Genomic DNA, 25,673 nt, shown 5'->3' on the forward strand with positions numbered 1-25,673 from the left:
TACAATTTGGTACAAGAGGAAACAGAGGGCCCGGCTCGTTACAGCTTACAATCTAGTAGATGAGGCACCATTCCTCCCAATGACACAAACAATTGTGCCCAATGACATCAATAATGGGGCACAATTCCACCCAATAACACCAACAGTTGGACCCAATGACACCAATGATGTGGAACAATACCTCCCAATGACACCAACAATTGGGCTGAATGACACCAATAACGGGGTACAATTCCTCCAACTGACACCAACGGTAGGGCTCAATCCCTCCCACTGACACCAACAATGGGGCACAATTCCTCCCAATGACACAAACACTTGTGACAAATGACTCCAATGATGGGGCAAAATTTTGCCCAGTAACACCAACAGTTGGGCACAATGACACCAACGATGAGGCACAATTCCACCCAATAACACCTACAGTTGGGCCCAATGACACCAATGATGGGGCACAATTCCTCCCAATGGAACCAACAATTGGGTTGAATGACATCAATGATGGGGCACAATTCCGCCTACTGACACCAATGGTAGGGCTCAATCCCTCCCACTGACACCAATGGTAGGGCTCAATCCCTCCCACTGACACCAACGATGGGGCACAATTCCTCCCAATGACACAAACACTTTTGCCCAATGACAATAATGGGGCACAATTCCACCCAGTAACACCAACAGGTGAGCACAATGAAACCAAGGATGGGGCACAATTCCTCCCAATGACACCAACAATTGGGCTGAATGACACCAACGAAGGGGCACAATTCCTCCAACTGACACCAACGGTAGGGCACAATTCCTCCCATTGACATCAACGATGGGGCATTGTTTTTTTTCCACTCTACTCCCAATCGTCACAGTCTGCCCCCCCTAAAATCTGAAGGGCAGTAAACTGTCCCTTGTTTAGACAGTTTGGGGACCCCTGCGATATACAATGATATACCGGTTAGCGGACAGCCTATAGACAGACTGGACAGGTGTCTTTTTTTTTAGTCTAACTGGTATCAGCATGCAAAGAGTTACCACTGATAGAGAATCTATATAAATGATCTGAAAGCCATTCCCATCAGGACCTATATCTTATTTATAAGAAGGTCCCGCGAGTGCTTTCCCAGAGCTTCCTCACTTTAGAGGAGGCGGCGTGCGTTTGGACGCTTCCTGTCTTAACTCCCAATGAGCTTGGTTATAACCCTGATGGAGGACGGCTGTTTAATGAGCGTGCTGTAAGCCGTTGTGCTTTTAGCCATCCTCCCGCTTCCATTACGGCCAGGCCTCTCTATGCGCGCCCTGACATTAACTGCGCACACCAGGACGGGGCCCGTCACTCAGCTCTTTAATAATTCCTCATCGCTGAATGCCTCTTCATTCTTGCTCTTCCAGCTGTCCATTTGTCATTCCTCCAATGGAAGAGCTCACCATATAACAAGTATAGAGAGTACAGAACATACACACCGTCCCCCTCCTCTCCTGTACTCCAGCCATGGGAATACTTCCATCCCCAACTTACCCCAGGTTCACCCCTAAGCACTTTCTGCAGCGTTTCGCAGAAACTCAGTACAGTCCATTTAACATGATTTCCTATGGGACAGGTTCACATCTCCACAGTTTCACCTGGAAAACCTTTATCCCTAAAGGAAACAAAAACTGCTTGCTGTAAAAACATATAAAGTATTAACTGGAGTATGGAAAAGATTTGTTAGTGTGTTTAAATCTGCTAGTACTTCTAGCACTTACCTCCGACAGACTGACAGTGCTGCTGCCCAAAGGAGCCCCCTATGCTCCTTCATCCAGAGTGGGGGCGCTCTAACCTGAGGTTCACACCTAAGCGTTTTCTGCAGCGTTTTGCAGTACAGTGCATTTAACATGATTTCCTATGGGACAGGTTCACATCTCCGCATTTTCACGTGGTGCGTTTTTTTGGAAAGGGTCAGGGACTTTTTTGAACGCAAAACGTTGCGCTTTTGGTTCTATAGACTTCAGTGGAAACGCTGGAGAAAAGGATGTCGTTTTTCTGTGTTTCTGATGCGTTTTAAATCTGCCTAGCAACAAGAAAAATGGGGAATAAAAACCCGCAAAATGCATCAAAAACACGTCAAAAATGCAGGCACAATAATGCAAAACGCAATGCAGAAACGGGTCAAATGCCTAAGGGACAGGTTCACATCTCCGCGTTTTCATCCAGTGCGGTTTTTGGAAAAGGTCATGGACTTTTTTGAACGCAAAAAGTTGCGGTTTTAGTTCTATAGACTTCAATGGAAACGCTGGAGAAAAGATTGCAGTTTTACTTTGTTTTTGTTGCGTTTTAAATCTGCCTAGCAACAAGAAAAATGAAAAAAAAAATTAAAAAAAAAGCAAAATGCATCAAAACGTGGCAAAAATGCAGGCGCAGAAACGGGTCAAACGCAACTTGCATAGGTGTGAACCTAACCTTAAGCTGGGCAGAATTTTGAACAAATATTATTGAGAAAAGAAGGTCCTAAAAAAGTTCATTCGTTTTGCTAACCATCAGTGGGGTCAAATCAACGTTCGTTTTTGATCCCAATTAAAATTTGAAGGAGCAGGATGGAAATTGTTTCTCCAATGAATAAATCTCTAACTGTAAATGTTACATAGTTACATAGTTAGTCTGGCTGAAAAAAAGACAAAAGTCCATCCAGTTCAACCATTAAAAAAAAAAAGTTATAGTCCTATACCCACAGTTGATCCAGAGGAAGGCAAAAACCCAGCAAAGCACGATCCAATTTGCTCCTGCAGGGAAAAAATTCCTTCCTGATCCCCCGAGAGGCAATCGGATATTCCCTGGATCAACTTTACCTATAAATGTTATATCCAGTTATATTCTGCGTATCCCAGAAACAATCCAGAACTTTTTTGAAGCAATCCACTGAGCTGGCCACAACCAACTCTTGAGGGAGTCTATTCCACATTCTCACAGCTCTCACTGTGAAGAAACCTTACCGTGTTTGGAGATTTCATTTCTTTTCCTCCAGACGTAAAGAGCGCCCCCTTGTCCTCTGTGATGACCTCAGGGTGAATAGCTCTACACCGAGTTCAACGAGTTTTTTTTTCTCTTAGGATAAAGGTTTTACATAAATGTATAAAAGTTGGTCATTGTCAGTGGTAAATGGTTTGTCTCAACACTTACTTTGCTGGACAGCTTGATCTGTTAAAGGAAGTTGAAAAATAACAGACTTACTGGCAGGATCACCATGGGATAAAACTATATTATAGAGGGGCTCAAAAACAAAGACTGCTGTGTTAGTACCACTGAAGGGCCGTGATATATATGGCATATGCCATTTTTATTTTGACCAGACTTCCACTTTAACTGAGTTAGGGGAAGTTCCGCTCTAAGCCTTTGTCCCCGCTGCCCGTTAAGGATTGGCACCTTTGGGGAGTGGGGGGGAAGGAGCAGGAACCCGAATCTGACAGGCACCTGCTCCCGCTTCTGCTGCGATCACCTAGGCCAGTGGTCGGCAAGCCGCGGCTCGCGAGCCACATGCGGCTCTTTACACACTTTAATGCGGCTCTTCTGTGTGCCGGGCGCCCGCTCCCCTCCCTCCTCTCGGGCGGCCGCCACAAAAGTCAGGACTCTGCAGCTAGCCCAGCAATGGGCAAACTACGGCCCGGCGGACCTTTTAATCCGGCCCGCGGAGCGTGGCAAACATTGGCTGTCAGGATGTAGGCGGGGCAGCGTGACGAACTCCTCTCCTCTCACAGTCCGCCTTGAAGACCGGAACGGCGCGGGAACACGGCGAGAGGAACGCGCGGAGCAAAGGTAAGTGAATTGACACAATATGGGGAATGAATTACTATAGGGGGGATGAATTACTATATGGGGGATGAATTACTATATGGGGGATGAATTACTATATGGGGGATTAATTACTATATGGGGGATGAATTACTATATGGGGGATTAATTACTATGGGGGATGAATTACTATGGGGGATGAATTACTATATGGGGGATTAATTACTATGGGGGATGAATTACTATATGGGGAATGAATTACTATATGGGGAATGAATTTCTATAGGGGGGATGAATTACTATATGGGGGATGAATTACTATATGGGGGATTAATTACTATGGGGGATGAATTACTATATGGGGGATGAATTACTATATGGGGGGTGAATTACTATATGGGGATTAATTACTATGGGGGATGAATTACTACATGGGGGATTAATTACTATGGGGGATGAATTACTATATGGGGGATGAATTACTATGGGGGATGAATTACTATATGGGGGATGAATTACTATGGGGGATGAATTACTATGGGGGATGAATTACTATATGGGGGATGAATTACTATGGGGGATGAATTACTATGGGGGATGAATTACTATATGGGGGATGTATTTTCAGTTTTAAAAATGTGGCTCTCAAAATAAATTTCAATCGTGGTTTTGGCGAGATTTGGCTCAGTTGAAAAAAAAGGTTGCCCACCACTGACCTAGGCGATCGAAGCAGAAGTTGTCCTCCCTCCCCGTAGTCTTCTGGGACACATGACAGGTCCCAGAAGACTACGGGGCCATTCACAAAGCACATGCGCAGTGGGGACTCAGCTGTGAGGCCTCAAGCTGAAGATGCCAGCGCCAGGGAGAGAAGATGGCTGGTGAAACCAGCCGTGGTGAGGACTCCGCTGGAACGAGGGACAGGTAAGTGTCTGTATTTTAATTTAAAAAAATTTTATTCAACTGGAACTCTGCGTTAGCCTATTGGGTGCGGCACATCGCATGTGATTCGCACAGGAACCGCACCGCATTCCTGTGCAAATCACATGCGATTTATGTGCGGTGCGATCGGAGACATACATTTTATATGGCTCAAGCCGCACCGCATCCGCACCAAAAAGTTACAGAACCCTTTTTATTTTGGTCCGCACTAGAATCAGATCACATGGGTATTCACACCTATGCGATCCGATTCTGCACATCGCACTGCATTTTGTGGACCAATTTCGTGGTGTTGTTAACTCAACATACACACCAGCAGCGGTTCGCATGGACGGGGTGCGATTCTGATGCGGTACGGAATTTGCACAGAAAACGCTGCAAATTCCGCACCCCATCAGTGTGAACCAGGACTTAATAGGAAATGTTTATGAAATCAGAATTTGCACACTATGGCACACGTACCTATGGCAGGGCTCTTCTCCAGCTCTCATCTATCCAGGCATTCATTCACACCATCCCCCGCCATCTTCTTCCCCCATGCTTCTTCAGGGTCCCCTGTCTTTCCTCTTCAACCATGGGGTGGCCACTGATGTTCTACATCAGCCTTTCTCAACCTTCTTTAACATAGAGGTACCCTTGAAGTAATTTTCCGGTCTCACAGAACCCCTGCTAAAGATGACTATATCTACAGCTCATGGTACATTAGTGTGATGGTCACTGGGATGGTTTACAGCTCATGATACCTTGATGGTCAGTGGGATGGTCTACAGCTCATGATACCTTGATGGTCAGTGGGATGGTCTACAGCTCATGATACCTTGATGGCCACTGGGATTGTCTACAGCACATGATACCTTGATGGTCAGTGGGATGGTCTACAGCTCATGATACCTTGATGGTCAGTGGGATGGTCTACAGCTCATGATATCCTTATTGTCAGTGGGATGGTCTACAGCACATGATACCTTGATGGTCAGTGGGATGGTCTACAGCTCATGATACCTTGATGGTCAGTGGGATGGTCTACAGCTCATGATACCTTGATGGTCAGTGGGATGGTCTACAGCTCATGATACCTTGATGGCCACTGGGATTGTCTACAGCACATGATACCTTGATGGTCAGTGGGATGGTCTACAGCTCATGATACCTTGATGGTCAGTGGGATGGTCTACAGCTCATGATATCCTTATTGTCAGTGGGATGGTCTACAGCACATGATACCTTGATGGTCAGTGGGATGGTCTACAGCTCATGATACCTTGATGGTCAGTGGGATGGTCTACAGCTCATGATATCCTTATTGTCAGTGGGATGGTCTACAGCTCATGATACCTTCATGGTCAGAGGGATGGTCTACAGCTCATGATACCTTGATGGTCAGCGGGAAGAATGTTCCTTACACTTGTGGTCACTGGAAAGAATTACTTCCTACAGAGAGCTAAAAATTGTGTCAGTAGGAACTTATCTGATAGGTAGAACTGCTCATTGCTCAAGGAACCCCGAGCAACCTCTGGAGGAACCCTAGGGATCCATGGAATCTTGGCTGAGAAACCCTGGTGTACCTACAAGAGTTGCATTGTCCTTATTACCGTCTCTATTCCTGGTATCTCATAGATGTCAGGAATGAGTGGAGGTTGTACAACGCACAGGAAAATTGCTTGAGGAATGGTGGGGCATTTTTTTTTTTTGGCAGAAGAGACTTTGCATGTCTTCTTTGCCAGACTTCTACAGTTAGGTTTAGCCGTGCGTCTAAATCCACATTGGGAACATTTTTCAGAGGTGATTGACAGGCAGTGAGAAGGCAATGTGACATCTACTCACCATATATGATGATGATCAGTAACAATGAACAACTATTCAGCGCTCGCACAGAACATGGAAAGAATGAGTAGATAATAGGAAAAAAGGCAGTCCACAGGGTGAATGGAGTGAGGACAGGATACTGGGCGAACTCCGATGTGGTCAGGATACCTCAGTCAATAAGTCCATCCAAGTGATGTGCAGAGTGGGAAGGGGGATGGACTGTGGAAGCTGAAGAAACACAGGAACAGACCGGCAGCTGCTCACCAAGGATGGGATGATCCTCCAGAAGTATGCAAAGGAACGACAAGCCAGGTGTCGGGTCAGTGTGGATAAAAACAATCGAGGGAGTTTTAAATGTAATGCAGGCCATACTGTACATGGGTCGAATTCGGAACAAATTTTCTTTAGAAAATCGGAAATTTTGTACATTTTGTAATCTGATGGTGCCGCCATTGATTTAGAAATTCAACCAACCAAACCTACAATTTCTCATGTTGCTACAGAAAAGAATTTTCTTGGCCAGGAATTTTCTTTTCTTTCCAGGTCACAGCTTTATATTTCCTGCACGAATCTCCCATAATTGATTCAAAATTTGTTCGCTTTTCAAAAAAATTTTCAACATGCCCAATCACTCAAATTTGATTGTCACACAAAAATCGTCCGTTTCTGTGACCCAGTAATAGTGCGAAACTCAAACAAAAATTTTTAGAAAGAAAGTTATTTTGGAATTAAACCCGTGTATGGCCGGCTTAAGTGTTTTAAAGTAAAGCTCAATTGTTTTTATCTGCACTGACCTGGCACCCGGCTCGTTGTTCCTGATGTCTACTCACCGCCTCTTATAAATCCATTTTGGCCAAACAAGCATGCCGGAAAAGTGTGCATTGCATGCAGTTACAGGGTGTTTGCGGTGTTCCTCATTCGCTTGAATGGGTCGCATTTGGAAGACATGACTTATTTAATCATTTCTGCCACAAGGGCAAAGTGAAGCATCGCGACCATGGCATGTGAACACCCCTGTTCACTACCATTGAAGACTAAGGGGAGAGGCAGTTGGGGGGGGGGGGGGGCGCTAAAACCGCAACTCAACTGTGCATTTTTTTACCCTTCCCACATGGAAGAAAAATATATTTGAAATACATTTTAAAAATATTCTTTGCAAATATATTGCCATATATTTGAAATACTACAATTTGGCCATATTCAATATACTTCAAAATATATTTCAATAAATAAATAAATATATATATATATATATACTGCATTTTGAAATGCATTTTTATTACAAAATATATGAAAAATATTTTTAAAAATACATTTAAAATATACTGTATGTCTTTAAAAAGACAAAGCTACATTTTTTAATGCATTTACAAATATATATAAAAATATATGTTAAAATGACTTTTTTATATGTTAAACAAAATCTGAAGAAATATATATATAAAAAATATATATTTTTAAAAATAGGACTGATTGGCATATTCAAGGCTTTGAATGTCTATTTATATCCTTTTCCATCTATAAAGTTCCATTACCTTGTTACACAGGTCTTTTGACAGTTCTTTTCTGCTCCCCATGGCTCAGTATCTCGACAGTTTTTTTCTACTCCCCATGGCTCAGTATTTAGACAGTTCTTTTCTGTTCCCCATGGCTCAGTATCTCGACAGTACTTTTCTACTCCCCATGGCTCAGTATTTAGACAGTTCTTTTCTGCTCCCCATGGCTCAGTATCTAGCCTGCTCAGTGCATCCACATGACAGCTAACAAACTAATTGATTATTTACACAGACGCTAATTGCAATTTAAAAAGTCACAGATGTGGGAAATTAATCTTTAATTGTCATTGTAATCCGTGTGTGTTACCTTGTGTGTCTGTACCAAGGCCGAACATTCCAGGGGATGGGAACTTTGGATCAGGACCAGTTGGGGGATTTCTGTTATCATTATGATTTAAAAAGGAGCCAAACAACTATGTGATAGTAAATGGCTTCATATGATCACTGTCCTTAAATAAAGGACAGTTTTTGGCATGATCAGTCATATTTTCAATATAAATGCCAAAATGTCACGATTTCTTCCAGGAAATGCAAACTTTTGAGCACACCTGTATATTCAGACATTCCAGCAGACCAATTGGTGCCTGACCAACCTGATCTTAGTGGGTGGGTGTGCTTCTATCAGTGTGAACGTGACATTTTAGCGCGGGGACCAATGCGAAAAAATGAAAAAAAAAACAAAAGAGCAATTTGCATAACATGCTGGAAATGTATAAATATGGGAATACATTCATGAGTTTAATAATGTCATTATGTATATTAATGGTCTTTTATACATTTGTTTTACTAGACAACTTCCATGATCAGATGAAGCGGGAGCTGGCCTACAGAGAAGAGATGGTTCAGCAGTTACAGATTGTAAGTCTATGCACAAACTGTATATGTCTTCCCTGTAGATCACACCATACACGTGTTCAATATAGAATTCTGATTGTAACCCCAAATCAAAAACGTAAAATACTGCAGCTTACCAATCATTAGATATTGTGGCTGCATTAGTTTTCCTTTTTTTAGGCTATTTTCCACTTTGTTCCCCTTCTGGTGATCTGGCCAATAACACACCTCCGGTATTCGAGTGTCCCCACTCTGGAGGAAGGAGCAGGGGCGTCCCTAGGGTTGGTGTCACCCGGTGCGATAACACTTCGTGACACCCGCTCCTACGATCCCCACAGAATAGATCGGATCTGCGGATTGAGCATAATGGATCGGACTCCGATCCATTATGCTCAATCTGCAGATCCGATCCATCCTGCGGGGATCATCGGCATGCTTTACAACTTACCTTTTCGTGGAGCCGGTCCGGTGTGGAATGGATCGGACTTCAATCCATTATGCTCAATCCGCAGATCCGATCCATCCTGCTGGGATCGTCGGCTTGCTTTACAACTTACCTTTTCATGGAGCAGGTCCGGTGTCACCCTGTGCGGTAGGTTTCACCCGATGCAGCGCGCACCCCCCGCGCCTGCCTAGGGACACCACTGGGAAGGAGCACAGGGGACACCTTTGAACCAGGGGCGGACTGACCATTTGGAAACTCGGGCACTGCCCGAGGGCCCGGGGTCAGTAGGGGGCCCCATGAGATGCCCCTGGTACCTTGTTCATAGGCTTTTTTGAGTTTGGGCAAGGACACAGGGGCCCCATGATCCCCTGGGGTCAGTAGGGGGCTCTATGAGATGTCCCTGGTACCTTTTTCATAGGCTTTTTTGAGTTTGGGCAAGGACACAGGGGCCCCATGATCCCCTATTGCCCTGGGGCCCCATGAGTTGTCAGTCCGCCCCTGCTTTGAACAGCGCATTCCTTACATTCACACCTCAGTTTTCTACTTATGAGTAATAGGAGTACAGATGGCAGAGGAGATCGGCGGTCGGTAGGGTGCTGGGCGTTGGTGGCCAGTAGTGCCTCCTTGGCCTAAAACAGACTTTTACACAAGTTTTATGATTTGCAGTTTTATTCTGAAGCTGAGCAAGATATCAGAACATCCATCACCTATAAATCTGGCTTTCAGACCGACAATCACCGACAGGCAGAGTCTTAGGCGCAGTTCAGACTGGAGCCAGTAGGTGGCAGCTTGAGATTGAAAAGTTAAAAAGGTGTTGCAAGAAAGGTAACAGGGACATTGACTTTGTTCACCCCAGCATCATTGCGGATCCATTGCCAAGCACAGTCCCGACCAGGAACAAAGCAATTTGCCTCATTTACAATGTCTTCAGTTCATGCAAACATGCTTCATTTGTGTGCGCTGACAAAATAAAGACATGTTGCACAGTGGCTAAATGGTCAGCACTTCCACCTGGCAGTACTAGGGTTGTTGGTTTGAATCCCAACCACGGCACCACCTGCCTGGAGTTTGCATGTTCTCCGTGTCGCTGTGTGGGTTTCCTCCGGGTACTCTGGTTTCCTCCCACACTCCAAAGACATGCTGGTAGGTTAATTGTCCCTAGTATGTGTATGTATGAATGTGAGTTAGGGACCTTAGATTGTATGTCCCTTGAGGGTTAGGGACCAGGGACAGACTGACAACTCATGGGGCCCCTGGGAAATAGGGGATCATGGGGCCCCTGTGTCCTTGCCCAAACTCAAAAAAGCCTATGAAAAAGGTATTAGGGGCATCTCATGGGGCCCCCTACTGACCCTGGGCCCTCGGGCAGTGCCCGAGGTTCCAAATGGTCAGTCTGCCCCTGTTAGGGACTGATGTGAATGTACAATATATACAGTCAGGTCCATAAATATTGGGACATCGACACAATTCTAACATTTTTGGCTCTATACACCACAACAATGGATTTGAAATAAAACAAACAAGATGTGCTTTAACTGCAGACTGTCAGCTTTAATTTGAGGGTATTTACATCCAAATCAGGTGAACGGTGTAGGAATTACAACAGTTTGCATATGTGCCTCTCACTTGTTAAGGGACCAAAAGTAATGGGACAATTAGCTTCTCAGCTGTTCCATGGCCAGGTGTGTGTTTTTCCCTCATAATCCCAATTACAATGAGCAGATAAAAGGTCCAGAGTTCATTTCAAGTGTGCTATTTGCATTTGGAATCTGTTGCTGTCAGCTCTCAAGATGAGATCCAAAGAGCTGTCACTATCAGTGAAGCAAGCCATCATTAGGCTGAAAATACAAAACAAACCCATCAGAGAGATAGCAAAAACATTAGGCGTGGCCAAAACAACTGTTTGGAACATTCTTAAAAAGAAGGAACGCACCGGTGAGCTCAGCAACACCAAAAGACCTGGAAGACCACGGAAAACAACTGTGGTGGATGACCGAAAAATTCTTTCCCTGGAGAAGAAAACATCCTTCACAACAGTTGGCCAGACCAAGAACACTCTCCAGGAGGTAGGTGTATGTGTGTCAAAGTCAACAATCAAGAGAAGACTTCACCAGAGTGAATACAGAGGATTCACCACAAGATGGAAACCATTGGTGAGCCTCAAAAACAGGAAGGCCAGATTAGAGTTTGCCAAACGACATCTAAAAAAGCCTTCACAGTTCTGGAACAACATCCTATGGACAGATGAGACCGAGATCAACTTGTACCAGAGTGATGGGAAGAGAAGAGTATGGAGAAGGAAAGGAACTGCTCATGATCCTAAGCATACCGCCTCATCAGTGAAGCATGGTGGTGGTAGTGTCATGGCGTGGGCATGTATGGCTGCCAATGGAACTGGTTCTCTTGTATTTATTGATGATGTGATTGCTGACAAAAGCAGCCGGATGAATTCTGAAGTGTTTCGGGAATATTATCTGCTCATATTCAGCCAAATGCTTCACAACTCATTGGACGCTTCACAGTGCAGATGCACAATGACCCAAAGCATACTGCAAAAGCAACCAAAGAGTTTTTTAAGGGAAAGAAGTGGAATGTTATGCAATGGCCAAGTCAGTCACCTGACCTGAATCTGATTGAGCATGCATTTCACTTGCTGAAGACAAAACTGAAGGGAAAATGCCCCAAGAACAAGCAGGAACTGAAGACAGTTGCAGTAGAGGCCTGGCAGAGCATCACCAGGGATGAAACCCAGCGTCTGGTGATGTCTATGCGTTCCAGACTTCAGGCTGTAATTGACTGCAAAGGATTTGCAACCAAGTATTAAAAAGTGAAAGTTTGATTTATGATTATTATTCTGTCCCATTACTTTTGGCCCCTTAACAAGTGGGAGGCACATATGCAAACTGTTGTAATTCCTACACCGTTCACCTGATTTGGATGTAAATACCCTAAAATTAAAGCTGACAGTCTGCAGTTAAAGTACATCTTGTTTGTTTTATTTCAAATCCATTGTGGTGGTGTATAGAGCCAAAAATGTTAGAATTGTGTCGATGTCCCAATATTTATGGACCTGACTGTATGTAAAGCGCTGTGTACATTGGTGGTGTATAGAAGTACCTGAACTAAATGAATGTTGCATTTTTTTTCTGCAGTGCGTTCAAATGTCCTGTATTGCTTTCCAAAGCCCTGCAACACAGATATAAATAGAAAAAAAAGAAAAAAAAATCCCAGCACTGCAATGCATTTCCAAAACGTCTTGCGATGCATGGCAGCGCACAATCACACCGCACAGATAATGTGCGCAATACGGTTTATTTACTAAAGGCAAATCAGCTGTTTAATTAGCGAGGGAATTCTCCCCAGAGCTTAGTGAATGCGGTGCAGCTCTGCTGACATCATTCAATCGTGTGAGCAAAAATATAGCGTGTTTGTTTTTTTGCACATGATTGGGTATTCTTCGCACCGCATTCACTAAGCTCTGGGGATCATGTCTTTACAAAGTGCAATTTCACCGGCAAAGTGAACAGCCTATTTGCCTTCAGTAAATCAACCCTGCTAACTCGTATGCCCTGAACAAAAACACACTGAAAGTCCAACGTGCAACACAAGTGTAAACTGCTAGGGGGCAGTGTAGAGTGGAACCCCCCCCCCCCCAAAGGGTGTTATAATGTATGTAAAGGGGGCTATAGTAACACTTAAAGTGTGACTACACCCACAACAGTACAATCAGTCTGTAGATGCAGTAAAGCATGCTTGTTATACTCACTGTGGAACCTAAGGGGCTAATCCTCTGCATTGTGTAAAAAGGCTGTTTGATCCTGACTTCTCTGATCCTCCCCTTCTTCCAGTTCCCCCTTTTATCTCCTGATAAGACATATCATGTGGAGTCACTCTGCACATGCTCAGTTTGGTGTGTATTGCTAGAGAGGTTTTTCTTATCTTGGGAGAGTGATCAGAACAAGGCCAATCAGCACTGTCTAGACAGAGGCCAGGGGTTCTGCATCCTTCTAGAGAAAAATGAAAACTCCTACAAGCTGCTGTAGATGCTCAGCTGGACACTGATAGAAGTCACAAGACTGCCCTAACTGCTAATGAGAAAAAGTATTTAGCAGTTTATATTTACTAAAACAATTGGAGTTCCATGTTGTGTGTACTTTGGGAGACCAGATATAGTAAATGCAGGGTCCGAGGAGAGCGGATATAGTGAATGCAGGGTCCGGGGAGACCGGATATAGTGAATGCAGAGTCCGGGGAGATCATATATAGTGAATGCAGGGTCCGGGGAGACCAGATATAGAGAATGCAGAGTCCAGGGAGACCAGATATAGTGAATGCAGGGTCCGGGGAGAGCGGATATAGTGAATGCAGAGTCCGGGGAGACCGGATATAGTGAATGCAGAGTCCGGGGAGACCAGATATAGTGAATGCGGGGTCCTGGGAGACCAGATATAGTGAATGCAGGGTCCGGGGAGACCAGATATAGTGAATGCGGGGTCCTGGGAGACCAGATATAGTGAATGCAGGGTCCTGGGAGACCAGATATAGTGAATGCAGGGTCCGGGGAGAGCAGATATAGTGAATGCAGGGTCCGGGGAGAGCGAATATAGTGAATGCAGGGTCCTGGAGACCAGATATAGCGAATGCAGGGTCCAGGGACACCAGATATAGTGAATGCAGGGTCCGGGGAGACCAGATATATTGAATGCAGGGTCCGGGAAGACCAGATATATTGAATGCAGGGCCCGGGGAGACCAGATATAGTGAATGCAGGGTCCGGGGAGACCAGATATAGTGAATGCGGGGTCCAGGGAGACCAGATATAGAGAATGCAGAGTCCAGGGAGACCAGATATAAAGAATGCAGAGTCCAGGGAGACCAGATATAGTGAATGCAGGGTCCGGGGAGACCAGATATATTGAATGCAGGGCCCGGGGAGACCAGATATAGTGAATGCAGGGTCCGGGGAGACCAGATATAGAGAATGCAGAGTCCAGGGAGACCAGATATAAAGAATGCAGAGTCCAGGGAGACCAGATATAGTGAATGCAGGGTCCGGGGAGAGCGGATATAGTGAATGCAGAGTCCGGGGAGACCGGATATAGTGAATGCAGGGTCCTGGGAGACCGGATATAGTGAATGCAGGGTCCGGGGAGACCAGATATAGTGAATGCAGGGTCCTGGGAGACCGGATATAGTGAATGCAGGGTCCTGGAGACCAGATATAGTGAATGCAGGGTCCAGGGAGACCAGATATAGTGAATGCAGGGTCTGGGGAGACCGGATATAGTGAATGCAGGGTCCGGGGAGACCAGATATATTGAATGCAGGGTCCGGGGAGACCAGATATAGTGAATGCAGGGTCCGGGGAGACCAGATATAGGGAATGCAGGGTCTGGGGAGACCGGATATAGTGAATGCAGGGTCCGGGGAGAGCGGATATAGTGAATGCAGGGTCCAGGGAGAGCAGATATAGTGAATGCAGGGTCCGGGGAGACTGCATATAGTGAATGCAGAGTCCGGGGAGACCAGATATAGTGAATGCAGGGTCCGGGGAGACCAGATATAGTGAATGCAGGGTCCGGGGAGAGCAGATATAGTGAATGCAGGGTCCTGGGAGACCAGATATAGTGAATGCGGGGTCCGGGGAGACCAGATATAGTGAATGCGGGGTCCTGGGAGACCAGATATAGTGAATGCAGGGTCCGGGGAGAGCAGATATAGTGAATGCAGGGTCCGGGGAGACCAGATATAGTGAATGCGGGGTCCTGGGAGACCAGATATAGTGAATGCAGGGTCCTGGGAGACCAGATATAGTGAATGCAGGGTCCGGGGAGAGCAGATATAGTGAATGCAGGGTCCGGGGAGAGCGAATATAGTGAATGCAGGGTCCTGGAGACCAGATATAGCGAATGCAGGGTCCAGGGACACCAGATATAGTGAATGCAGGGTCCGGGGAGACCAGATATATTGAATGCAGGGTCCGGGAAGACCAGATATATTGAATGCAGGGCCCGGGGAGACCAGATATAGTGAATGCAGGGTCCGGGGAGACCAGATATAGTGAATGCGGGGTCCAGGGAGACCAGATATAGAGAATGCAGAGTCCAGGGAGACCAGATATAAAGAATGCAGAGTCCAGGGAGACCAGATATAGTGAATGCAGGGTCCGGGGAAACCAGATATATTGAATGCAGGGCCCGGGGAGACCAGATATAGTGAATGCAGGGTCCGGGGAGACCAGATATAGAGAATGCAGAGTCCAGGGAGACCAGATATAAAGAATGCAGAGTCCAGGGAGACCAGATATAGTGAATGCAGGGTCCGGGGAGAGCGGATATAGTGAATGCAGAGTCCGGGGAGACCGGATATAGTGAATGCAGGGTCCTGGGAGACCGGATATAGTGAATGCAGGGTCCGGGGAGACCAGATATAGTGAATGCAGGGTCCTGGGAGACCGGATATAGTGAATGCAGGGTCCTGGAGACCAGATATAGTGAATGCAGGGTCCAGGGAGACCAGATATAGTGAATGCAGGGTCTGGGGAGACCGGATATAGTGAATGCAGGGTCCGGGGAGACCAGATATATTGAATGCAGGGTCCGGGGAGACCAGATATAGTGAATGCAGGGTCCGGGGAGACCAGATATAGGGAATGCAGGGTCTGGGGAGACCGGATATAGTGAATGCAGGGTCCGGGGAGAGCGGATATAGTGAATGCAGGGTCCAGGGAGAGCAGATATAGTGAATGCAGGGTCCGGGGAGACTGCATATAGTGAATGCAGAGTCCGGGGAGACCAGATATAGTGAATGCAGGGTCCGGGGAGACCAGATATAGTGAATGCAGGGTCCGGGGAGAGCAGATATAGTGAATGCAGGGTCCTGGGAGACCAGATATAGTGAATGCGGGGTCCGGGGAGACCGGATATAGTGAATGCAGGGTCCTGGGAGACCAGATATAGTGAATGCGGGGTCCGGGGAGACCGGATATAGTGAATGCAGGGTCCTGGAGACCAGATATAGTGAATGCAGGGTCCAGGGAGACCAGATATAGTGAATGCAGGGTCTGGGGAGACCGGATATAGTGAATGCAGGGTCCGGGGAGACCAGATATATTGAATGCAGGGTCCGGGGAGACCAGATATAGTGAATGCAGGGTCCGGGGAGACCAGATATAGGGAATGCAGGGTCTGGGGAGACCGGATATAGTGAATGCAGGGTCCGGGGAGAGCGGATATAGTGAATGCAGGGTCCGGGGAGAGCGGATATGGTGGATGCAGGGTCTGGGGAGACTGCATATAGTGAATGCAGAGTCCGGGGAGACCAGATATAGTGAATGCAGGGTCCGGGGAGACCAGATATAGTGAATGCAGGGTCCGGGGAGACCAGATATAGTGAATGCAGGGTCCGGGGAGAGCGGATATAGTGAATGCAGGGTCTGGGGAGACCGGATATAGTGAATGCAGGGTCCGGGGAGACCAGATATAGTGAATGCAGGGTCCAGGGAGACCAGATATAGTGAATGCAGGGTCCGGGGAGAGCGGATATAGTGAATGCAGGGTCCGGGGAGACCGATATAGTGAATGCAGGGTCCGGGGAGACCAGATATAGTGAATGCAGGGTCCGGGGAGAGCAGATATAGTGAATGCAGGGTCCGGGGAGAGCGGATATAGTGAATGCAGGGTCCGGGGAGAGCGGATATAGTGAATGCAGGGTCCGGGCAGAGCGGATATAGTGAATGCAGGGTCCAGGGAGAGCGGATATAGTGAATGCAGGGGCCGGGGTTTAGTAACACTTTAAAGCAGTATGGAACCAAAAACCTTCTTTAGTCTTTCTTCTGTTTTCATCTGGTGAAATAGCTAGTAAGTCTGTTCTCTTTTAAAAGAACAAGCCCTCCTGCAGTTACAGGGAAGAGACAAACCATTTAACACTGGCAGGGGTGCTTAAAATGATCGACTTTTATTTATGTAAAACCTTTATCCGAAAAGGAAAAAAAAATGTTTTAACTGGAGCTCAACCTCCGTTTGTTAGTGTATTTAAATCTGCGAGTACATCTAACACTCCCCTCCTCCTCCCAGACGGACAATGCTGCTGTCCTTCATCCATTGTGGGGGCACTCTAATACAGGAGATGTGTTACTGCCCAGATCACCAAGTGAGAACAGAAGGAAAAAAGACTAAAAAATATAACTAATGCAGCCACCACATCTAATGATTGGTAAGCTGCAATATAGTACATTTTTGGTTTGGGGTCTAATACTGCTTTAAGGGTATACAGTATGTAAAAACTTTGTTTTGCTGTTTTGGATAGAGTAGAGAATGGTTGGGTTTTTTCATAGCTGTCTGTGTTCTACTGCGAAGGCTTCTGCCCATTTCCTGTACTAAAGACACAACTGGAGGGGGAATCCCCTTTCTACACAGACGTCCCCACTAGAAAATTTCCCCTCACTTCCTGTTCCAGTGACAACTGTAAGATTTTGGATTTCCTATCACTTTTTGTTGTTTGAAATGCTCACAAGGTATATCTCCCCGGTGGGGACACGGACAGTAAGAGTCTCTATAAAGGCCACTCCTCTTGAGGCCTCCATTGGAGGCACAGCAAAATAGTATTTGGGTAAAATGTTGGAGCATGTGACCTGCTCCCATGATTTCTGAGCCTATTGCCAGGCCAGACCACTCTTATGTATGGGATGGGAGCAGGGGCGGACTGACAACTCATGGGGCCCCCGGGCAATAGGGGATCATGGGGCCCCTGTGTCCTTGCCCAAACTCAAAAAAGCCTATGAAAAAGGTACCAGGGGCATCTCATGGGGCCCCCTACTGACCCCGGGCCCTTGGGCAGTGCCAGAGTTTCCAAATGGTCAGTCCACCCCTGGATGGGAGGATGTCATAACCCTGTGTAAGCTCCATATTGCAGCTTACCAATTCCTAGACGTGATGGCTGCATTCGTTTTTCTTTTTTTTTAGGCTCTCTTTCTTCTATTTTCATCTGGTGATCCAGCCAATAAGTCTGTTGTTTTTCCAAAGCACACAAGCAGGGCTGCTTACGATGATCAGTTGTATTTATTTATGGAAACCTTTATCCCTAAAGGAAACAAAAACTGCTTGCTGTAAAAACGTGTAAAGTATTGACTGGAGTATGGCAAAGATTTGTTAGTGTGTTTAAATCTGCTAGTACTTCTAGCACTTCCCTCTGACAGACTGACAGTGCTGCTGCCCAAAGGAGCCCCCTATGCTGCTTCATCCAGAGTGGGGGCACTCTAACCCCAGATTCACACCTAAGCGTTTTCTGCAGCATTTTGCAGAAACGCAGTACAGTCCATTTAACATGATTTCCTACGGGACACGTTCACATCTCCGCATTTTCACTCAGCGCGTTTTTTGGAAAGGGTCAGGGACTTTTTTGAAAACTCAAAAAGTTGTGTTTTTGGTTCTATAGACTTCAATGGAAACACTGGAGAAAAGCATGACGTTTTTCAGTGTTTTTGATACGTTTTGTATTTTAAATTCTTCCTAGCAACAAAAAAAATGAAAAAAAATGGGAAACCCCCGCAAAATGCATCAAAAACATGGCAAAAACGCACCAAAAATGCAGGTGCAAAAATGCAAAACGCAGTGCAGAAACGGGTCAAACACCTATGGGACAGGTTCACATGTCTGCGTTTTCACCCAGTGCATTTTTTGGAAAGGGTCAGGGACTTTTTTGAACGCAAAAGGTTGCGTTTTTGGTTCTATAGACTTCAATGGAAATGCTGGAGAAAAGCATGTAGTTTTTCCGTGTTTCTTACGTGTTTTGCATTTTAAATCTGCCTAGCAACAAGAAAAATGGAGAAAAAAAAAAAACACCTCGCAAAATGCATCAAAAACACGGCAAAAAACATGTAAAAAATGCAGGTGCAAAAAATGCAAAACGTAATGCAGAAACGGGTCAAACGCCTATGAGACAGGTTCACAACTCTGCGTTTTCACCCGGTAAATTTTTTGGAAAGGGTCAGGGACTTATTTGAACACAAAAGGTTGCGTTTTTGGTTCTATAGGCTTCAATGGAAACGCTGCAGGAAAGCATGAATTGCGTTTTGCTGCATTTTGTTATGCATTTTTGCCACATTGGTGATGCGTTTTGCATTTTAAATCTGCCTAGCAACAAGAAAAATTTTAAAAATGAAAAAAAAAAATGCAAAACGCATCAAAAATGCAAGTGCAAAAATGCAAAACACAATGCAGAAACGGCTCAAATGCAACCTGCATAGGTGTGAACCTAGGGCAATACAGGAGGTCAGATCACCAGGTGAAAACAGAGGGGAAGGACCTAAGAAAAGCCGTTTTTTTTTTAAAAAAGACCAAAAATCGGTCGTTCAATAGGCCGACGTTACCACCAACGGTAAAGAAAATCGGCTGATTTTCGTCCCGTCTACAGCCGGCATTTAATTACTTCTGTCCCTGCAGAGAGCCCCGCTATTATATTTGACATGCAAAAGTATTGCGGTTGCAACAATGTATCCATTTGTATCCATTTTGGATTGTATCGGATTATTCGGATACAAATAGATACATTGTTGCGACCGCAAGACTTTTCATATAAAATATAATAGCGGACTGGAATTCTTTTTCTTCTTCTTTTTCTTCTTCGTTTTCTGCTTTATCTTCTTTTCTTTTTCTCCTTCTTTTTCTGCTTCTTTTTCTTCTTTTTTTCTTCCTCTTCTTTTTCTTTTTCTTGCAGGTCACGGCTCATGCGCAGATTTTTTATTGGTAAAACAATCGGCCGATTTGCCCATCATTGCCGGGAAAATCGGCCAATTTTGCCGATTGGCCGATTTTCCCGGCAATGATGGGCAAATCGGCTGATCGTTTTTCCAACTTTACCGATAAAACAAATGTGGCAAAACCTCGAAAAACGGCCGACCAATTAACCCACTAACGGTGTGAAAATTGGCCGATTTTTTTTTTGGCCGAATAATCGGCTGATTTTTGACCCGTCTATGGCCTGCATAAGTCTGGCTGATGACATTGGATAAATAGTGAATATTTCATGCTGAGAACACTTTGATACATAACAGATACATGCCTATAGACACGATTGTAAGCCTGCAGCGCCCTCTAGTGTCATGTGATTTCTGCAAGTAGCTATGAAGACAGCTGGGAGGATTTGGCACCTGAGTAGCACCTAGTAGTGAATGTTAGTAAATAAGGAGAATCTGTGTTCACTTTAACCTCTTCCCCCTCCAGAGGATTTCCCCCCTTCCTGACCAGGCCATTTTTTGCGATATGGCGTTGCCTTACTTTAACTGACAATTGCGCGGTCATGCAACGCTGCACCCAAATTAAATTTATGTCCTTTTTTTCCCACAAATTGAGCTTTCTTTCGGTGGTATTAAATCGCCTGTGCTTTATTTTTTTTGCGCTATAAACAGAAAAAGACTGAAAATTTTGAAAAAAAAATCAAAACAATATTTTGTACATTTTGCTATTAAACATGTCCAGTAAAAAACATTTAAAAATCAAATTTTGTCATTTTTGCTAAAAAAAAAAATCCCAATACATGGAAATTTATTGGTTTACGTGAAAGTTATAACGTTACAAATGGCGGTAGATACTGGGATTTTTTTTTACTACTAATGGCGGCAATCAGCGACTTATATTGCATTCTGACACTGGAGGGGAACTGACTTGGTGTCACTGATATCCCCAGTGACACCAATACAGCGATCAGTGCTAATAAAAAGCACTCACACTGTACTAATGGCACTGGGCAGGAAGGGGTTAACATCTGGGGCAATCAAAGGGTTAACTGTGTGCTATTTTACTATGTCTGCTGTGTGTGTTGTACTGTGTAAGCACACTGTTTTGTATTGATCTGCTATGCTGAGCCATACAAAGCAGTGTGCAGGAGCTGAGGGGGGAGAGATCTGTATTGTCCCATCAGTGTTCCTCGATGATCACTGGGTGCCGGCGGGGAATCTCCAGCCGGGACCCAGTGATCAAAAGCTGTAGCCACCAATGGTGGCACTGGCAGAGAGGCTCGCGCACCCCCTACTCGGAAATACAAAATCACATCACTTCTGCTATAGGGCAGTCGGGAACTAAATCCTCAGTCATGTGCTAGAAAACAGGTATTTTTCTCTGCATGCGATTGGGTATTCAAAGAAGTGGCTTGAGTGACACTGCCAAGATCGATTTGAAGAAATCGAAAAAAAACAAATGATTTTATTTTTTTCTTTTGATGGATTTTTAAGTGTTACTAAACCCCGGACCCTGCATTCACTATATCTGGTCTCCCCGGACCCTGCATTCACTATATTTGGTCTCCCCGGACCCTGCATTCACTATATCCGCTCTCCGTGGACCCTGCATTCACTATATCTGGTCTCCCCGGACCCTGCATTCACTATATCCGGTCTCCCCGGACCCTGCATTCACTATATCCACTCTCCCCGGACCCTGCATTCACTATATCCGGTCTCCCCGGACCCTGCATTCACTATATCCGCTCTCCCCGGACCCTGCATTCACTATATCCGGTCTCCCTGGACCCTGCATTCACTATATCCGCTCTCCCCGGACCCTGCATTCACTATATCCGCTCTCCCCGGACCCTCAATTCACTATATCTGGTCTCCCCGGACCCTGCATTCACTATATCTGCTCTCCCCGGACCCTGCATTCATTATATCTGCTCTCCCCGGACCCTGCATTCACTATATCTGGTCTCCCCGGACCCTGCATTCACTATATCTGGTCTCCCCGGACCCTGCATTCACTATATCTGGTCTCCCTGGACCCTGCACTCACTATATCCGGTCTCCCCGGACCCTGCATTCACTATATCTGGTCTCCCCGGACCCTGCATTCACTATATCTGGTCTCCCCGGACCCTGCATTCACTATATCTGGTCTCCCCGGAACCTGCATTCACTATATCCGCTCTCCCCGGACCCTGCATTCACTATATCTGGTCTCCCCGGACCCTGCATTCACTATATCTGGTCTCCCCGGACCCTGCATTCACTATATCTGGTCTCCCCGGACCCTGCATTCACTATATCCGGTCTCCCCGGACCCTGCATTCACTATATCCACTCTCCCCGGACCCTGCATTCACTATATCCGGTCTCCCCGGACCCTGCATTCACTATATCCGCTCTCCTCGGACCCTGCATTCACTATATCCGGTCTCCCCGGACCCTCAATTCACTATATCCGCTCTCCCTGGACCCTGCATTCACTATATCCGGTCTCCCTGGACCCTGAATTCACTATATCTGGTCTCCCTGGACCCTGCATTCACTATATCTGGTCTCCCCGGACCCTGCATTCACTATATCTGCTCTCCCCGGACCCTGCATTCACTGTATTCGGTCTCCCTGGACCCTGAATTCACTATATCTGGTCTCCCCGGACCCTGCATTCACTATATCTGGTCTCACTGGACCCTGCATTCACTATATCCGGTCTCCCCGGACCCTGCATTCACTATATCTGGTCTCCCCGGACCCTGCATTCACTATATCCGGTCTCCCCGGACCCTGCATTCACTATATCCGCTCTCCCCGGACCCTGCATTCACTTTATCCGCTCTCCCCGGACCCTGCATTCACTATATCCGGTCTCCCCGGACCCTGCATTCACTATATCTGGTCTCCCCAGACCCTGCATTCACTATATCTGATCTCCCCGGACCCTGCATTCACTATATCTGGTCTCCCCGGACCCTGCATTCACTATATCTGGTCTCCCCGGACTCTGCATTCACTGTATCCGATCTCCCTGGACCCTGCATTCACTATATCCGCTCTCCCTGGACCCTGCATTCACTATATCTGGTCTCCCCGGACCCTGCATTTACTATATCCGGTCTCCCCGGACCCTGCATTCACTATATCTGGTCTCCCAGGACCCTGCATTCACTATATCTGGTCTCCCAGGACCCTGCATTCACTATATCTGGTCTCCCTGGACCCTGCATTCACTATATCTGGTCTCCCCGGACCCTGCATTCACTATATCTGCTCTCCCCGGACCCTGCATTCACTATATCTGCTCTCCCCGGACCCTGTATTCACTGTATCCGGTCTCCCTGGACCCTGCATTCACTATATCTGGTCTCCCCGGACCCTGCATTCACTATATCTGGTCTCCCTGGACCCTGCATTCACTATATCTGGTCTCCCTGGACCCTGCATTCACTATATCCGCTCTCCCCGGACCCTGCATTCACTATATCTGGTCTCCCAGGACCCTGCATTCCCTATATCTGCTCTCCCCGGACCCTGCATTCACTATATCCGCTCTCCCCGGACCCTGCATTCACTATATCTGGTCTCCCCGGACCCTGCATTCACTATATCCGCTCTCCCCGGACCCTGCATTCACTATATCTGCTCTCCCCGGACCCTGCATTCACTATATCTGGTCTCCCCGGACCCTGCATTCACTATATCTGGTCTCCCCGGAACCTGCATTCACTATATCCGCTCTCCCCGGACCCTGCATTCACTATATCTGGTCTCCCCGGACCCTGCATTCACTATATCTGCTCTCCCCGGACCCTGCATTCACTATATCTGCTCTCCCCGGACCCTGTATTCACTGTATCCGGTCTCCCCGGACCCTGCATTCACTATATCTGATCTCCCCGGACCCTGCATTCACTATATCCGCTCTCCCCGGACCCTGCATTCACTTTATCCGCTCTCCCCGGACCCTGCATTCACTATATCCGGTCTCCCCGGACCCTGCATTCACTATATCTGGTCTCCCCAGACCCTGCATTCACTATATCTGATCTCCCCGGACCCTGCATTCACTATATCTGGTCTCCCCGGACCCTGCATTCACTATATCTGGTCTCCCCGGACTCTGCATTCACTGTATCCGATCTCCCTGGACCCTGCATTCACTATATCCGCTCTCCCTGGACCCTGCATTTACTATATCTGCTCTCCCTGGACCCTGCATTCACTATATCTGGTCTCCCCGGACCCTGCATTTACTATATCCGGTCTCCCCGGACCCTGCATTCACTATATCTGGTCTCCCAGGACCCTGCATTCACTATATCTGGTCTCCCAGGACCCTGCATTCACTATATCTGGTCTCCCTGGACCCTGCATTCACTATATCTGGTCTCCCCGGACCCTGCATTCACTATATCTGCTCTCCCCGGACCCTGCATTCACTATATCTGGTCTCCCAGGACCCTGCATTCACTATATCTGGTCTCCCCGGACCCTGTATTCACTGTATCCGGTCTCCCCGGACCCTGCATTCACTATATCTGGTCTCCCCGGACCCTGCATTCACTATATCTGGTCTCCCTGGACCCTGCATTCACTATATCTGGTCTCCCTGGACCCTGCATTCACTATATCCGCTCTCCCCGGACCCTGCATTCACTATATCCGCTCTCCCCGGACCCTGCATTCACTATATCCGGTCTCCCCAGACCCTGCATTCACTATATCTGGTCTCCCCGGACCCTGCATTCACTATATCCGCTCTCCCCGGACCCCGCATTCACTACATCTGGTCTCCCACAGAACATGGAAATGCAATTATTTTAGTAAATATAAACTGCTAAATACCTTTTCTCATCAGCAGTATATAGCAGTCTTGTGACTTCTATCAGTGTCCAGCAGAGCACTCGTTAAAGCTTGTAGGAGGACTTTTCTTTCTGCTCTAGGAGGATGCAGAACCCCTGACCTCTGTCTGAACAGTGCTGATTGGCCCTGTGCTGATCACATGCACTCTCCCAAGAAAAAAAAAACCTCTCTAGCAATACACATCAAACTGAGCATGTGCAGACTGACTTCACATGATCAGGAGATAAGAGGGGGACACTGGAAGAAGGGGAGGATCAGAGAAGACAGGATCAAACATCCATTTTACAAAATGCAGAGGATTAACCCCTTAGGTTCCACAGTGAGTATAACAAGCATGCTTTACTGCATCTACAGACTGATTGTACTGCTGTGGGTTTAGTAACACTTTAATGAGTTCTTGGATTTTCTATTGCCCAGACTACTGATGTCAGTGATGTTGAGCATTGCTATTAGGATCAATCATAGTAAGTGTTTGTCTTCCTCCCCACAGATCCCTTATGCAGCCAGCTTAATAAGGAAAGAAAAACTCGGCAGTCACCTGAGCAAAAGTTAAAAGGTACGTACACAGAGCCTGCAGCTCGGGTCTTGTTTACTAGAGGATATCTACAGACAAAACGGTGTTCTTTTCTAGTTGTAGCCGGGAGAGACTGGAAATCCTGTAAGGTTGTACAGCCATCCATGGCTCCGTTAGACAAACTTCCCCTCACTTCCTGTCCCGGTGACACCCTTTTTTACCAGACA

At 46.4% G+C, this 25,673-nt stretch overlaps 1 protein-coding gene across 3 annotated transcripts in view; it reads left to right on the top strand.

Annotated features, from left to right (window-relative positions):
- Positions 1 to 25,673, top strand: part of SKOR2 (SKI family transcriptional corepressor 2) — an 80,827-nt gene that overhangs the window by 49,154 nt on the left and 6,000 nt on the right. For all 3 annotated transcript variants that reach the window (XM_089681589.1, XM_089681591.1, XM_089681590.1), the window contains exons 7-8: positions 8,849 to 8,916; positions 25,423 to 25,488. In XM_089681589.1, coding sequence (XP_089537715.1) covers positions 8,849 to 8,916; positions 25,423 to 25,485 — 131 coding nt within the window. In that variant the 3' untranslated portion in view covers positions 25,486 to 25,488. The remainder of the gene's footprint in view (positions 1 to 8,848; positions 8,917 to 25,422; positions 25,489 to 25,673) is intronic.

Source organism: Staurois parvus, unplaced genomic scaffold (assembly GCF_062004578.1).
Source record: "Staurois parvus isolate SC_StPar_1 unplaced genomic scaffold, SC_StPar_1.0 ptg000272l, whole genome shotgun sequence".
NCBI classification, from domain to species: domain Eukaryota; kingdom Metazoa; phylum Chordata; class Amphibia; order Anura; family Ranidae; genus Staurois; species Staurois parvus.